The following is a 15,509-nucleotide window of genomic DNA, read 5'->3' on the forward strand; positions in this document are numbered from 1 at the left end:
TGACTTCCTTTGATAATGAATAGTGCTATAAGCTGAATAAACCCTTTCCTCCCAACTTGCTTTTTGGTGATTGTGTTTTGTTGCAACAATAGAAACCCTAACTAAGATAACCATCAAACTTCATTTGTTAGGCAGAACACTCAAAAACATTTTTCTGCTCACATACTGGGACAACCTTATGTGGTACTTTTATGTTGTTTTTCTTAGCGGTGGATTGGTGGGAACATTAGTGTCTGAGTGGCCCGTCCTATCTCAATGAATAAATAAGCTTTTAATTATCAATAAGAATGGTACCTCGAGAAATTCAGGTCTTGAAGATTCATTCTATCCCTACTTTCTGACTACCAGTCATTCAGTGATAGTCAAATTAAAGCTGGAGAAACAGATGTATTTTGTTCTGTAAGCACATAACATCTTAGAGACAGCATTTGTTATGGACCAACATCCAGAGTACACACAGATGATGCTGAAGCCACATCTGGTCCTTTTGAAGCTATGCAACTAAGTTCTCTAGAGCAGCTGCCAAGGGAAGTCTTCATGTGCATTGAACATCTGGAGAAGACACCTGTTTTTGTAAGGCATTGCTGTTTCCTTCTGGTTGGAACTGTGGACAGCTTATAGGCACATAATGCCCATGTTTCCCTTTCTGAACATCTTATCTACCACCTAGCACATTATTTCTGAATTCATAAGCCTTTAAGAAGTTAAGAGAGACAACAACTCAGGCATATGTGTGACAATGTGTTGGCGTGTTCTCTGTCCATCAGCTCCATCAGATTCCTAACAGATGAAAAACACACATGCTGGCTTGCCTTTACAAATGAATTTTCTTGTTTATGTTTATTGCATATGTGTTTGAAAGTATGCTGCACTTTAATCAACTGCATAATAATTAACAAAGTTACATGCAGCTCCCTTCTCTAAGTCTTACTCTCTATGTCTCTTGATGAATGGGGTGTCTTTACAGTCATCTATGAGGTAGGTACCTTGCAAGCCTCAGACCCCAGGAAACTCTCTCCTGCTGAATGCAGGTTGTTTCTGCCTAGTCCACGTGGAGGTCACTCTGCTTCAAAACATGCTTCCTCATTTTAGCTAGAGGCACCAGGGAGTGAACTCAGGGTCACATGGGTGCCGGGCACATGACTGTTGAACTACATCGCAGTGCTATCATTTTGGTTTCCAGTCTGATTGAGAATATGCATGACCACACGGCATGGTGACATAGGCAAGCTCTAGCATGTGGATTAAAGATTCTGCCACCACGCCTAAAGTTCTTGATCATCCTACGGGTCATGCTTTGAGCTTGGTCAGATGGAATCGTTATGTTTATGGTGAATGAATGTTATATTTACCACTCAAGATCATACTTGATAAGACCAAAATCAGAAACCAAAAACCTGGCAGTATCCTAATGTCGGGCATAGCTGGGAAATATTAAATGAGCAAATTTAAGAGGAATCTTTTCTATTCAAAAGAAAAATGACAGAGGGAAGGGTCATGTGAATTACAGGTCATACCCGATGACATTCAGTCCCTTCTGTGGAACAGAAATACAAAGGCCAGCCGATCTGGATTTATTTGCAGGCTGTGCATTTACTCTCTGTGCAAACCTTAGGAAGTTATGGTAGGGTTGCCTCCACTATGTTGTGCAATGAGAATAATGTGGGATAAATGCTCGCCTACCTAGAAAATATGGACAGCAGAAGAAGGAAGAACCATTTGAGGAAGTGTCATGGGCTTCCGAGGTTTTCGAGCATGTTCATGATCATCACTGACAGCACTCTGCTCAGAAATGCTGCCTTTCTTCTCTGTTCTTGGTCTGTGGGTCTTTGGTTCGCAGGTCATCTGTTTCTTACTCTACAGCCAATGTCCAACTTTTGCCCATCGGAATTAAGCAAGTCAATCTGACCAGCCAGATTTAACTATGGAAAACAGAAGCAAGTTGGGGAATTAAGTCAGTGGTCGTGCCAAATAAGAATAATCGAGAAACCCCATAGTAGCAAAAGAATAGGCAATGATCGACTCTTTAGCTCGGCAACTGCTTCTAATAGGAATTCCCTAACATTCTTACATTGAAGAAATATTGGCCTTTATTAGTGGGTAAGCTGGTGAGTATGATAGTTTCTCTCTGTAAAACTTCAGCATTCTCACTAGACTATGTGTGCATTGCAGAAAGCAATACCACACTCCTTGAACGGTAGCACTGCTTTTCAGTCCTTGCTGACTCATGACCAACTTGAAGTTTCTTCGCATGTTTACTCATGTAGTCATTTCCATTTTGATTATTTCTAAGTGTGCACACTTAATCTTAGTCTCTAATATTGATAAAGATGGACGATGAACACCCAGAAGTAAATTACCATGGAGAGCTAATAATGGTATGAAACAGCCAAAAAGTGAGCCATGGTTAGACAATTATTTCTTACCCATGCCTCTCAGCCCAGGGTCTGAATCTCTTCATTAAGAAAGAGTGTACTGTGAGCACTGGAGAGACTTCCCCAGCACCCCAGCAGCACTGTGGGCTTTCCTCCTTGACTGGAAATAATCAGAGACTGAATGAGAACAGGAAAGGAGATAAATACTTCCTCAATGTTGGGCTCTTCCCAAAGCCAAGTTAGAGATCAGCTAAAGGCATCCCATGAAGTCTACCTGTGCATGGAGCAGGTTCTCCGGATGCTACAAAGGAAGTCTTACACTCTGTCCAGGGGTCTACCAGGCAACTTCGATCCCCACCTTCATGGCAAGGCCAGGATCAGAAACCCCAGAGCTGAGCAAATGCTTCAAAGGGAAGAACTGAGACAGAGTGAGGAAGCCGGCTCTATAAGAACTTCCACAACAATAGACAGATTCTGCTTGTTTGGTCTGGCCTCAGACCTTGGCGTGGTTGTGACAGATGCTTTTGAGTGAGAAGCCAGGTGGTCTAACACATCACTGCCTAGGGTGATGCTCACAAACAATTGTTTCCACAAAAGGTTCATACACAGTGTCATGGAGTGACACAGCCTTAACTCTTTATCTATTAGTCGGGCTTTCCCTCACCTGAGATTGTCTCACCTTTCCAACAGGTGCCTGTGCAAAACGAAGTTTGGATCTAATAATGTTGTGCCCCGGAAATAGCACACCCATCACAACTCTGACACAATTGCATTTTGAATTTCTATGTACACTGAAGCAAAAGGGCTTTTAATCATCCAGGTAGATTGTGTGTGTGTGTGTGTGTGTGTGTGTGTGTGTGTGTGTGTGTGTGTGTGTGTGTAAAGAGAAATGCCAGTTTCTCCCCCTGCCTTGCTTTTGCTGATTTGGGAATTGGACCCCAGGCTTTATGTCTGTCACATAAGCACTGTACCCTGCTTTCCTGAACCCTGGTCTCTTACCCTTCTCTCCCTTTCCCTCCTCTCCTTTATTCCATACCTATGTTCTTTTTTCTTCCTCTCTCTCTCTCTCTCTCTCTCTCTCTCTCTCTCTCTCTCTCTCTCTCTCTCTCCTTTCTTGGACACAGAGTCTCACTGTGCAACCCGGGCTGCCCTAGACTTGTCACACTCTTACCTCAGTCTCCAGGTATTAGAGTCACAGGTGTGTCCCTAGAAAGTGCCAGCTCTTCCACACATTAAAGCCTCCCCCGCCCGGGCACAGCTGGGGATAAGAAGAATAGAGAAATGAATCCTTCTACAGCAAATTTCTCTCCATCTTTATTCTTGCTAAAATGCTTGGTCATATGCCCAAGTAACTGTCATACAGAAGTCTAATAGAATTTATAAACTCACCACTTTCCTGTATAGATTGATAAATTTAGCATAGCACCATCTCTCTTTGGAGACATCTCAGGAGGGCGTCTTTCTCAGAAACTGTGAAGTTCTACTGGGAACCCAAGTCTGGGGAACAAACTGGAACTTCATCAGGAACCAGGAAATGGCCAACGTGGGTCTGTAACTGTGTCATTGCCATCTTTGGCCTGCGTAGGGATAGGCCCTGCCTGTTTCCTCAGGGAGGCATCTGTGGAGTGCCTGTAGCCCAGGTCCCTAAGCAGGAGGCCCCACAGATCACATGGTTTGAGTGCAAGTCCACAGAATCATGGAGCATTGGCAGTGGAAAAACTCAGAGACTTCCAGAGAGCTCCAGAGACTTGTCATTAAAAGAGGACATGAAAAAAAAATAGCAGATGCAAGGGATGGGGTGAGGGTAACATCAAAGGAATTGTTTTAATGAGCGAATACACTCTAAGGTCAGATTCATAGTTTGATGTTTTCCAAAGCCCCATCTGTATGTTATACAATGTGCAGGATCCTTTCAAGCCTCTGTCTGGAGAGACTTTCTTTATACATTTGGTTACTGGTTACTGATATGCAGAGGAAACTTCTGGGACTGACCAGCTCCTGAGATCTATGTGTAAATTTATACAGCACCCCGTCTCCACCCTTTTCTGAACCAATCCACACTTATAGGACTGGTGAAGTCCCTCCCTCTTCTTGCTTTGTCTCCTCTTCTGCACAGTCTCATAGTTGACCTTTCTGCTCCTGTGTCTGCTCTTTGCGCTTTTAAGGTCTCTGTCCCCTCCACCTCCCGAGTCCTTAAGTTCTGAAGCTCCCAGCCCTGTTTGCTAACCTTATGCCTGCCCACAGTCACAGCCATCGCCAGGCCATCTGTGGCTCTTTCCATGACATCCTGGGGTCTCTCTCTGTCTAGAGCACAGATCAACCAGCTTTTGGCTCCATGTACAATACAGCTGTCTGCATGATGGTCTCACAAGTCCCTGTACCCAACTGTACTGGAGTTGTTTTAGGTATAAAGTCTCTCCAGTTCAGAAGAAGTCATCCTTGCACTGGTATAAGGAGGTGGTCAATGAACTACCTGGGTCCCCTGGGTGAAGTCATTGGGATGTCACTGTTCCTTAAACACAGCTGTAACCCATCAGGCCCCAAGCCAATGGAATCTCTAATCCTGCTAACAGCCACGATTTTGACTTCTGGGCCTGACATGACTGCTGCACTCAGGGCAGCTTTGATTACCTGCACGAGATATTGGCTTTTGGTTTGGTACTGTGCATACAAATGTTAAATTCTGTACCCCAACATCTGGTTGCCATCAGATGAAAGAATTCTCTTTGTCCTGTAAACCTTGCTCCCCAATTTAAAGTTAATTGGTTAATAAAAGTTTAGAGTCTGTGATTGGGCAGGAGAGAAAGACAGGACTTGAGGATCCAGTGAGGGGTAGAAGGGGAGACAAGAAGGAAAAGGAGAAGGGAGACAGAAGAGGAAGCCACCGTGAGAGGAAATGGACCCTTGAGGATGGGCTGATAGAGTGGAAATAACCCAGGTGAGACTCAAAGAGCAAGAAGTAGCAAGGGACATATGGGTAGGATGTAAGTTAGAATAGCTCGAAACCTACCCAATGTAGGCTTACAGCTTGTAAATACGATACCAGGATTCTGTGTCTTTTATATAGGCTAGCTAGGATAAATAATTCATTTACAGAAAGATCTGCATAAGATTTCGACTGCTGTTGCCCTGGAAGATCTTGCAGGAGGTAGCTGCTGTGGGCTGCAGGGTTTGTAGTTGGGTGACATTGATGATAACCTTTCTCCTCTGGCATCATGCTGAGTGTGGCTCCTTTAATAGCTCAATAAAAGATCCCCTTGGCTGGTTCAGGAATTACTTTCATACCTGTACTTAGTCTCTTCTTCCTCTTCCTCCTTCATTCCTTCCTTTCTTCCTTCCTTTCGTCTTCCTTTTCTTTTTCATTAATTCATTTATTTTACACTGATCACAGCCCCCTCCCTCCTCTCCTCTCAGACCCATGCTCTAAACCTCCTTCACAACTACTCCCTCCCCTTCTCCTCAGGGAAAGGAATGCCCCCACCCCCCATAGGTATCAACCAGCCAAGACACATCAAGTTACAGCCGGACTAAGCACATCCTCTTCCACTGGATGTATGTACTTAGTCTCTTTCCCCATTTCTTCTGCTGATATAATTCTGCTCCCCAGGGTTTATGTTGAGTGGCTACTCCATTTGTTTTGTAGGAAGCTCAAGAAACTCTTTCGGAAGCTGAAAGATGAGACAGAACCTGGAGAAAGTGACCCTGACCACTCAAAACGTCCAGAGCAGTGGGACCTCGACTACAGCCTAGAGCCTTACACTGGGCTGACTCCTGAGTACATGGAAATGAGTAAGAGCCCATCTTCCTTCCTCTGGTGGCAGGTTCGGTGGGACTGTGGGGGAGAGTCAGGGAAGGACTAGGCAGCCTCAGATACTTACTGCCCCTTCAGGGGCTCACAATCCCCCGATGTGATTGGGTCTCCTCTGCTCCTCTGTTAATAAAATGCTTGTTCTCCTGAGCTCTTTCCTGCAGTTTCTATGCTATACCATGCTAAAAGGGAAACAGTGAACTCTGCAATTTAAGATCATAGTTTCCATACAGGAAGATTAAAGCAGTCCTGTGACACTTGAGCTGGGGGTCTATATACTCTAAAAAGGGGAGCACAGGAAAAGCCCACAGTGCTGAAGAGGGGCTGGGTATAATGGCACCTTTTCCACAAAGGTTGAGGGTGTTTAATGGGGTGAGAGGAAAATCCTAGCAGTAAAGCATCTGGTTGTTTTCCTTAATTGAGGAGGGCAGAAGTGTGAGTCAGTGCAGCTGATAAATCCTGATTGGTTCACATATGGCTTAGAAGCCAGGAGTTTCCCAGTGTGTTTTCAGCTGCCTTTAACTCATGACCATGGCAGAATCACCCCTGTTTTCTATTGGCATGGATATTTGGTAGTCCCTATCACTTGGAACGAACGAGTTAATAGTACAGGATACCACAGACCAAGGGTTACAGGCTACAGAGGCTAGTCTTCTGGTCTAGCTCCTATTCTAACACTCTAATACAGTGTATACTTTCTTATGTCCTCATGAAGCATTGTTTCATCAAGATACACAATTGCTCGTGTTAATAGTTGCTTGACAATATGTTTATCATCTATCTGATTATTGGTTCAGTTTGACACATCACTTTTTGAAAGGAGTAGCCCAATCTACCAAGCTGCAGGAGGTATGGGGAAATAAGCTTTCACGGAGTACAAACCCCTCAGTACCCTGGAATCACGTGATGTAGAAGAATTATCAATGCACAGTAAGCCCAGCCCTCTTGTGTCCTTTCCGTTCCAACCTCTTAAGCCAAATGTTCATTGCTAGCTTTGTTTTCTGTAAAGCTCCTTCAGTGACATCTTCCAAGCCAATCCCATTTTCTCTTGGGTGGCGTCATTACCTATGTGTGTCTCTGCTTTGGCATTATGTCAGGTACCCACAGGGATGGCAACTCACTGAGTTATTGCTCCCAGATCTGATCCTATTAGGGTCTATTAGGGTCTAAAGAGCAATGAGGAAGGGCTATTCAGATTTCCCCGACCCCCGAGCCCAGCATATTTCCTGGCATAATAGGCACTTAATGTATATAATAAACAGATTGGTGCCTAGCTGAAAGACTTAATGAGTATACTTGCTAGTTGCTGGGGGGTTCTGTTAACATAAAGAAGTTTGTTGCATTAACTTTAAGAGGCAAATACAAGTTCACTTTTAAATGTGGGCTTGGTGGAAGGTGGGCGTGAAGATTCTTTACGACCGTTTCTCTTTCTACAAATAAGGGTGAATTATAGACATTGGTTTCCTATGGTTTTATCAACAATAAGAGCAAAGAGCACACTCTGAGGAAGAATATTGACGAGCACTAACAGCCTCATCAGGTCACGAGCTCATGTTGTTGACAAGGCAAAGCAATTTATGCTAACAGTTTTGGGATGGGGGGGCATTCTGTTACAGACTTGCGATTAGTGGAGAAGCCTGAAGATCGACAAGTTCCCACCCCACACAGGAGGATGGGGAGGAATAATTGTAAAATCTTGGTCATTACCAGGACAATGTCTTTGCCAGTTCAAAATGGCATTGATATCGATATATATATATATATATATATATATATATATATATATATATTTGTCTGGGTTATATGGCCTATTTTAATTCTGGCCTATCTTCTTTACCCTTAAGAGAAAGGTTAGTCTATATACAAAAAAACAAACAAAAAACAAAACAAACAAAAAAAAACAACTGCAGAATAAACTCCACCAAACCTTGTCAAGCAACATAGAGAATGTTCTGGAGTCAAGCCATGGGATTTCCAATCTTAACTGTGCCTGTTGTGTTTTATAAAAAGAAAGAGAAGTCAAGGATACATTTGATAGAAGCATGGTATGGTCCATGCTGAGGCATCCCGTCCCCCTGAGGTACCAGTCACACAGTGGTATAGTATAGAATAGAGTTTATTTAGGGCATGGGAAGGGGAGTTGAGGAAGAGTAAAGACAGAGAAAGGCACACACACACACACACACACACACACACACACACACACACAGAGAGAGAGAGAGAGAGAGAGAGAGAGAGAGAGAGAGAATATGAACATGTGGAGAGAGAGGAGGGAGGGGAATGGGAAGAGTAGGGACAGAGAGAGAAGAGAGTAAGAGAGCAAAAGAAGAGGAGGGGGCAGGCAGCCCCTTTTATAGTGAGTCAGGCACACCTAGCTATTACCAGGTAATAGCTGAAGGGCAGAGCCTAGACGAAGTGCCAACAATGCCACCTGCTAGTGACATATATGACTCTTGGCATAATGTTTAACATCAGCAAGCCAAACTTTCCCATCTGAAGGGGGATTTGGTGAGGACACCTACCTCCCAGTGACATGGAAGGAATCAGAGTTCTCCTGTCCTGAAACGAAGAAATGAACACAGAACAGAAACAGACATAATTTATTTTTAAAAGATATACTTCCAAGGGATGCAGGAGGCCAGAGCAGAGGAAAGGTTTAGTTAAGTAATTCAATAGAATCTAGTAACCCAAATGGTACCAGCAGCACCAGGGGTGGGGTGATCCATTTGCATAGTAAAAGCTCTGGGGCTCATTTGCATAATATGGGCTTTTCCGGTGGCACTGAGTTCCTTTACAGGTACTTCTTCTACATGATGCAATTTCTACATGTCTCATTAGCATCTTAAACCTTCTCCTGTGCTATATTTATTTTAGTGTTAAAATGATCTCCTGTCACTTTTAGGTACTCCAGAGTGCCTTTGCCTCAGAGCCAGCGGCTAGTACTTCCCCAGTTTTCCCCTTTGCCAATAAGTTGTTTGTGCGTGCGTGCGCGCGCGCGCGCGTGTGTGTGTGTGTGTGTGTGTGTGTGTGTGTGCGCGCGCGCGCATGTGAACATTAATTTTGCAGCCTGTGTTTGCAGCCCCCACTTTCATGCTTCCTTTCCTGCCTCACTGGGATCATGTTGAGAATTAGGTGAGGAATGCAGAGCAGTTAAACAGTGATACGAGTTGACACAGCCCCTCAACAAAACTTTGCCATGATTGCTACCGTCAAGAGTCAAATTTCTGTCCAATGGAGGAGTTATTCAACCAAAAATTACAGGGAGCGGTAGATTGGGCAGGAAAGGCCTAAAAGAATGCTATATTCAGAGTGTGAGGCAGATCTGAGGATTTCACTCGGAAGCCTGACGAAACACTGCAGATGCTGTTCTCTGGCCCGGCTCCCTACTTCTCTGGAATCTCCTATGGCTCTACTCGACATGTGTCTTCAAATTCCACAGCCTCCGTTCCCCTAGTCATCAAAGACATGATCACCACTCTTTTCCAACTGGGTGGTCAGTTACCTGCCTCCGATTCCTCCAATCCTCTCCAACTGTAACCCGAAGGTTGAGGTCCTGAGGCCATTACTGTGGGGGCTAAAATGAATTTCTTTAACATTTACAAGGTCATTAGAGGAAATCACAGTTTTCCTAGTCGCAAGCTTAAATCCTGTTAAACTCTTAAAAAAGGGATGGGAGCAAATGCGTTGGGAGTTGTAAGATTATTTTGTTTTTAACTTGAAGTGAACTTCAGAAAGTGTTGTAAAGGCCACTTGCTTCCAGTCTCTCTTGCTCTCTGGAAATGCCCACCAAAGTCTGAAGGGGTCACCCAGTCTAGGGGAAATGCAGGGGGTTCTCTGACGTCAGACACCACGGCTTCATAGCCTTACAGCCACATCTGAGTTGTCTTATGGTTTGACTATGTTTGTACTCTTGGGCTCAGAGGGAGTAGTCATCAGCTGGTATAGTACCTTACTCCACAAGCATCTCATGCTGTCGCAGTAGGGTAGGCTTGGCTTCCCCTCCCTAAGTGCCAATTAAAATCATAGAAACAGTAAGAAGCAGAAAGAGCTATGATGGTTTGAATATGCTTGGCCCAGGGAGTGGCAGGCATTATTAGGAAGTGTGATCCTGTTGGAGTAGGTGTGGCCTTGGAGTTGGTGTGTCACTGTGGGTGTGAGCTTTAAGACTCTCTAACTGCCTGAAAGTCAGTCCTCAGAATAAGTTGTAGAACTCTCAGCTCTTCTAGCCCCATGTCTGCCTGGATGCTGTCATGCTCCTACCTTGATGATAATGGACTGAACCTCTGAACTCATAAGCCAGCCCCAATTAAATGTTGTTCTCTATAAGAGTTGCCTTGGTCATGTTGTCTGTTCATAGCAGTAAAACCCTAAGACAGAAGCTTTGCTCGGTATGCCCATGCTGAGAAGAGAAACAGATAGGATCTAGTTGGAAGAGTTAGGGTCAGAGCCTAGTCCTTGGCAGCCCTGTTGGGAATACACTATGACAGAAACAAAGACAAAACAAACACGTTTGTGTCTTTCCATACTGTCAGATTTGGTTTAACTGAGTAACAATACATTAAAAAATATAGTGGTTTCCATAGCAGCAGCCTTCAGAGTATCTCGTTTTCTTTGGTAGCGCTAGCCAGGGGAAGCATGGGTTCTTTCATTATAATATTTTTTTAAAAGTGTTAATTTTAGTATATGCATGTTCATGTGTTTGTGTGTGTGGCTGTGCCTATGCCATGACATGTATGTGAAGTCAAATGGCATGCTCGTCTTTCTCCATGATTTTGGGTCAGGGTTTCTCTTGTTCTTTGCTGGGATGTCGAATATTCCAAGTTGGCTTCCCATGAGCTTTTGGGGCTTCTCTCCTGTCTCTGCCTCTCCTCGAACTTTCCCAAGAGTGCTTAGATTTCAGGCATGCACCACCAACAGTGGCTTTTAAGATGGTTCTGAGGAGCTAAACTCAGACAGACCATCAAGCTTGCTCAGCAACCGCTCTTACCCAGAGTCACCTGGCCATTCCTTAATCTAATCTAAAATGCTAATATTAACACTCAGGTCATATATCGCACTAGGACAGTTAAAACTATGAACGTGTGTGTGTGTGTGTGTGTGTGTGTGTGTGTGTGTGTGTGTGTGTAGGTTGCAGAATAGCTGTAAAAGGCTAAGAGGCCACAGCAAGGTTCAGGAAGTTTCAGAAGCCCCAAGAGATAGGGGAGTTGGCGGAAATAGAAGTCAAGTCTGTATTTATAGATTATAAACCATACCCAGCTGTAGGGAAGAAGATGGAGAAGGGTCCGTAGCTGTGAGTTGGGCAACTATCTGGTCACGGGGTTGAGATATAAGCGGTGGAACAGAATCCAGATGCAGCAGGGCAAAGGTTGAACCAGATCCAGAAGAAGAGCAGTAATGGGCAGCTGGGAGCTGAGTGGGCCACACTGATATCAGGTCCCTAGCACAGCTAAGGCTTCTGGGAAAGATAGAAGTTCTCTGCATATACATACTGGTGATCAGATGGTAGATCAGTGTGAGGTGTTTACCTTTTCTGGGGTCCAGTTAAGAGAATTAAAGACCTTTCCTTGGTTTGTTGTATCTAAGTTTTCTGAGCTATGACTTTAGAATACCCATGCTCTCTTATAGTCTCAAACATGCTGATACATGCATGTATAGTGTGGTACTGTTTCTGCTCCCAGGAGTAAGTCTTCCTCAGTCTGTGCTTCATGGATGGTGTTGCACAGATGGTACAATACAGGTGTCCACCTGAGTACCAAAGCATCCTCGTTCCTCAAATTGGGGTGAAAAGTTGGTTGTAAAAATGGAGTCTCTCAGCTCAGGGCACAGTTTGGAAAACTACTGTTTGATACAATACAGAGTGACTAAGAGCAGGAAACAGTCTGATCGCAACGTGTAAAAAGTAGGCTTAATTGCTTGTCTGGCAGGGAAAAGCAGAGAAAAAAGCAAAGATGTATTCAAAGTGACCACACTGAGAAAACGAACAAAGAGATCCAAGGACACACATCCACCTCTAGCCCATATCTGGGATCCTGGAGCAAAGCTTAGTTTTCATAGAGAGCAAGAATGTCTAAGTGAGCAGCCATGGTCATGGTGTGCTCCCACATTATCTTCCTTGTCTGGGCCTCAGTTTCTCCTACAAGGTGACCCAACGAGACGTGCTTTCTGTTTGCTGCAGGCACCAAGTCTTTTGCTTTTCCTAGCATGAGACTCAGGTAAATTACATTGTTTGTGTGTGTGTGTGTGTGTGTGTGTGTGTGTGTGTGTGTGTGTGTAGAGGTCCCCATATTTCTCAATACTCTTATAAACAAAAGGAGGGATACTAGTGTCTCTTTTAGAATACTTTCATTCTTGTCAGGAAGGTTACTCAGTGACCCCAAGGTCATGTTTAGGATGATTGATAATGACGTTTAGTTTAAATAGAAGTTAAGCAATCCTGATCATGGTGTGAGCTGCCCGTTGTCTCTACTCCTGAACCTTAAGTTGGTAGGATCGGTTGTTCAGTTGTTAATCTGTTAACACCTGAAGGTGCAGCCTGGTCCTCATGGGTTCTTGTCTTATGTAGAAGCATGGTTTCTCTCACCAGGTTTTGTTCTTTCTAGAGCCTAGGGTGACTCAAGAAGAAAGGCTAAGGACAATATATTAACTCCGTAACCTCATCCAAAGTCCAGACTCAAAATGAAGACAGAGATGTGGGTTTTTTGCCTGCTTTTGGTTCCCTTCTGGGCCCAAGTGCAGAGTTAGCTTGTTAGCAAAAGCAGCTTAGAACCTGCTTCAAAGCTTGCCTCCCTTCCAACTCATACCAGTGTTGTCAGGAGAGAGGCTCAACAGGATCCCGGCACCATTCTTATTAGGAAAGCTGTCCCTTAATGACTGCTTTCTTGAGTTCTTGCTGAAGCCTTATCCTTCTTCTCTTGCATTACTGAACACACAATCTGCCTTGTCGCCCCATTTTCTTTCCCACTCCTTCTCATAGCTTCTTTTTCAGTGTTTAGAACAGCTTTTCTCATGCGCAAGCAATGCCCCTTCTTAAGATCCTTCAGTGCTACTGACTTCCCTTAGGGGAGCATGCAAAGACATGCATGAGCTCGCTCTCTCCTCTGGCTGTCCTTTCAGAAGGTCAGGCCTAAATGTTGGGAGCACTCACACTACATCTGCACCTGCTTGTACTAGCCTAGCTCGCCTGTCCACAGGCTCTTGCAGAGTTGTTTAGACTCAGACACGTTTGCTCTTGGACACATTTTTTTGATTCCTCATGCCTCCCCCACCCCCTATGGGGTCCTCTCCTGTTCATGTTCTTCCCCTGTGCCCTTTGGAAGACGTGATTACTTTGTGAGTAAGGACAATGTCTTAGTCTTCTACTAATCCCATTCAGCACAGGTCCTGGAAGGTACACCAAAAAGCTCAGCAAAATCTTGAATGAAGAGCCCCGCACCCCTCCTTCCTGTAGTGCTTGAGAAGCAGATCCCTGTTGCTCTTTATCTCATGAGATACAGGACTCTTTCTTTCCCATGGAAAAAGCCAGATATTTCTTTATGTGTATCTTTAGCTCCCAAAATAATTGTAATCCATGTTTATTATCAGGGTTTCTCTCAAAGAGAAGTTGCTTCCAGTTCTAGTTTCCCCCATTCTTTGGGGGATTGAGTTCTCAGAAGCGAACAGAGAAGAACATAAGTCTGACAAGGCTTTCAGTGTAGCCTCGACCTTGCAGCTTGGCTTTGAACTTCAAGACTCATTTTCCTAATGCTGGTACATGCTGTTGGCCTCCAGCCAGCTTGAAGACAGTGCTATAATGACAAGCCACAGTGACAACAGATGTGGCCTGGGTACCCTGGAGCTTCAGAAGATAGACACAGAGAGACCATCAAGCAGACACTGACCAGGAAACCCTTTCTACCACAGGAAAAAAACTCTAGTCTCTGGCCCTTCAGAGATCAGGGCTTTCAATCACTCAGATATGTGATGGAAAAATGTCTTTTGTTACAGGGTTTATAGGGTTAAACCTGGGCTCTGACAGTCCCAACTGGCTTGGCCACCAGTTCCCAATATGCCCATCAAAAAGACAAGTAAAAGTGAAGAGCAGAGAAAGTGGACACATATAATATGGCCACATGGAAATTGAAATGAATAGAGGAGTCCGGTGACCCTAAACCTCCGCCCCATCAGTCTTTTGGGTGCTGACATAAGGTTTAGGCTTAAATGGAGGGCAAGATGTATACACAGTTAGGCAGACCTGATCAAAGCATAGTTTCATCCGTCGTTGGTCAGCCCATCATTATTGTTGTTCAGGTCTGCCTTGGTAGGTGATGAATAGGTTGTCAGCACTGTATGAACTCCTTTGTTGGGAGGTCAGTTCTTTCTCTGGTTGGCACCAGGGCTTCAACTTTTGTCTTTTCACTAGAATGTGATGCCTCGGGAAAGTCTTACTTCCTTGGGGTCTGTGGTCTTAATAGTCTGATAGCCACAGGGAGGGATCCAAGTGCCTCTCTTAGAACATGTCTCTCTTGCCAGGTTGGCTATTCTCTCTCCTCGTCTTCCTCTTCTAATTAATTGGCTACTCATCAAACATCCTTAGCAATTACCTACTTGACCCAACCCAGGTGTCTTTTCTTCCAGTTACCAACCCATGTGTGTTTTGAGACTTCCTCTGGGGCAGGGAAGAGCCCCCAAAGTAGTGCCAGAGGAAGCATTTCTAAGCTAGTCTTCAGGGTGGCTTAGTTCCCTTGAGATCTTGAGTCCTCTGTCTCACTGTATTTTAGTGTCCTAGAAGTCACAGACTTCTAGGTCCCCACACTTTGTTCACACCAGTTCTCTCCAAACCCACACCTGGTACATTTATTGTGTCTACATTGTCCTTCCCCACGGGGTGTCTTTGGAAGCCACTACCACTGCACAACTTCTTGGCCTCCTGGAGCTTTTTATCCTACAGCCTCAACGCACCTCCCTGGTTGGGCTTGCCCTCACTGCTTGTCTTTTTGTTCTTGCTTCCTGTTGCTCTTGCTCAAGAGCGCACTCTTTCTCTGGCCAACATTGCAAGTTCCTTTTTGCTCTGGAATTCCCCAAGTCTTTTCAGCCATGTATATAAAGCCAGTTCTATGTTTCTGGCTCCTTGAAATGTCTTTTCCTTTTATCCTTTAGGCCTTTACACTGCAGGATTTCTGAGACACTGCTTCCTAAACTATAGGTTCCCAATGGTAAGAAAGCCATGAGGCTTTATAAGAATAAGACTTCCTTGATTTACAGAGTGTTGCCCAGGTCTCTCACAGAGTGAGTACTGAGAACATTCTTGACAACCCTGTAAGGGAGTCTCTGTGTGAGGGTATCCATTT

At 44.5% G+C, this 15,509-nt stretch overlaps 1 protein-coding gene across 4 annotated transcripts in view; it reads left to right on the forward strand.

Annotated features, from left to right (window-relative positions):
• Ano2 (anoctamin 2) overlaps positions 1 to 15,509 on the forward strand; it is a 341,360-nt gene that overhangs the window by 295,759 nt on the left and 30,092 nt on the right. For all 4 annotated transcript variants that reach the window (XM_017593038.3, XM_063286858.1, XM_039108820.2 and 1 more), the window contains one exon: positions 6,019 to 6,164. In XM_017593038.3, the coding sequence (XP_017448527.2) occupies positions 6,019 to 6,164 (146 nt within the window). The remainder of the gene's footprint in view (positions 1 to 6,018; positions 6,165 to 15,509) is intronic.

The sequence above is a fragment of the Rattus norvegicus genome, chromosome 4, assembly GCF_036323735.1.
Source record: "Rattus norvegicus strain BN/NHsdMcwi chromosome 4, GRCr8, whole genome shotgun sequence".
NCBI classification, from domain to species: Eukaryota; Metazoa; Chordata; class Mammalia; order Rodentia; family Muridae; genus Rattus; species Rattus norvegicus.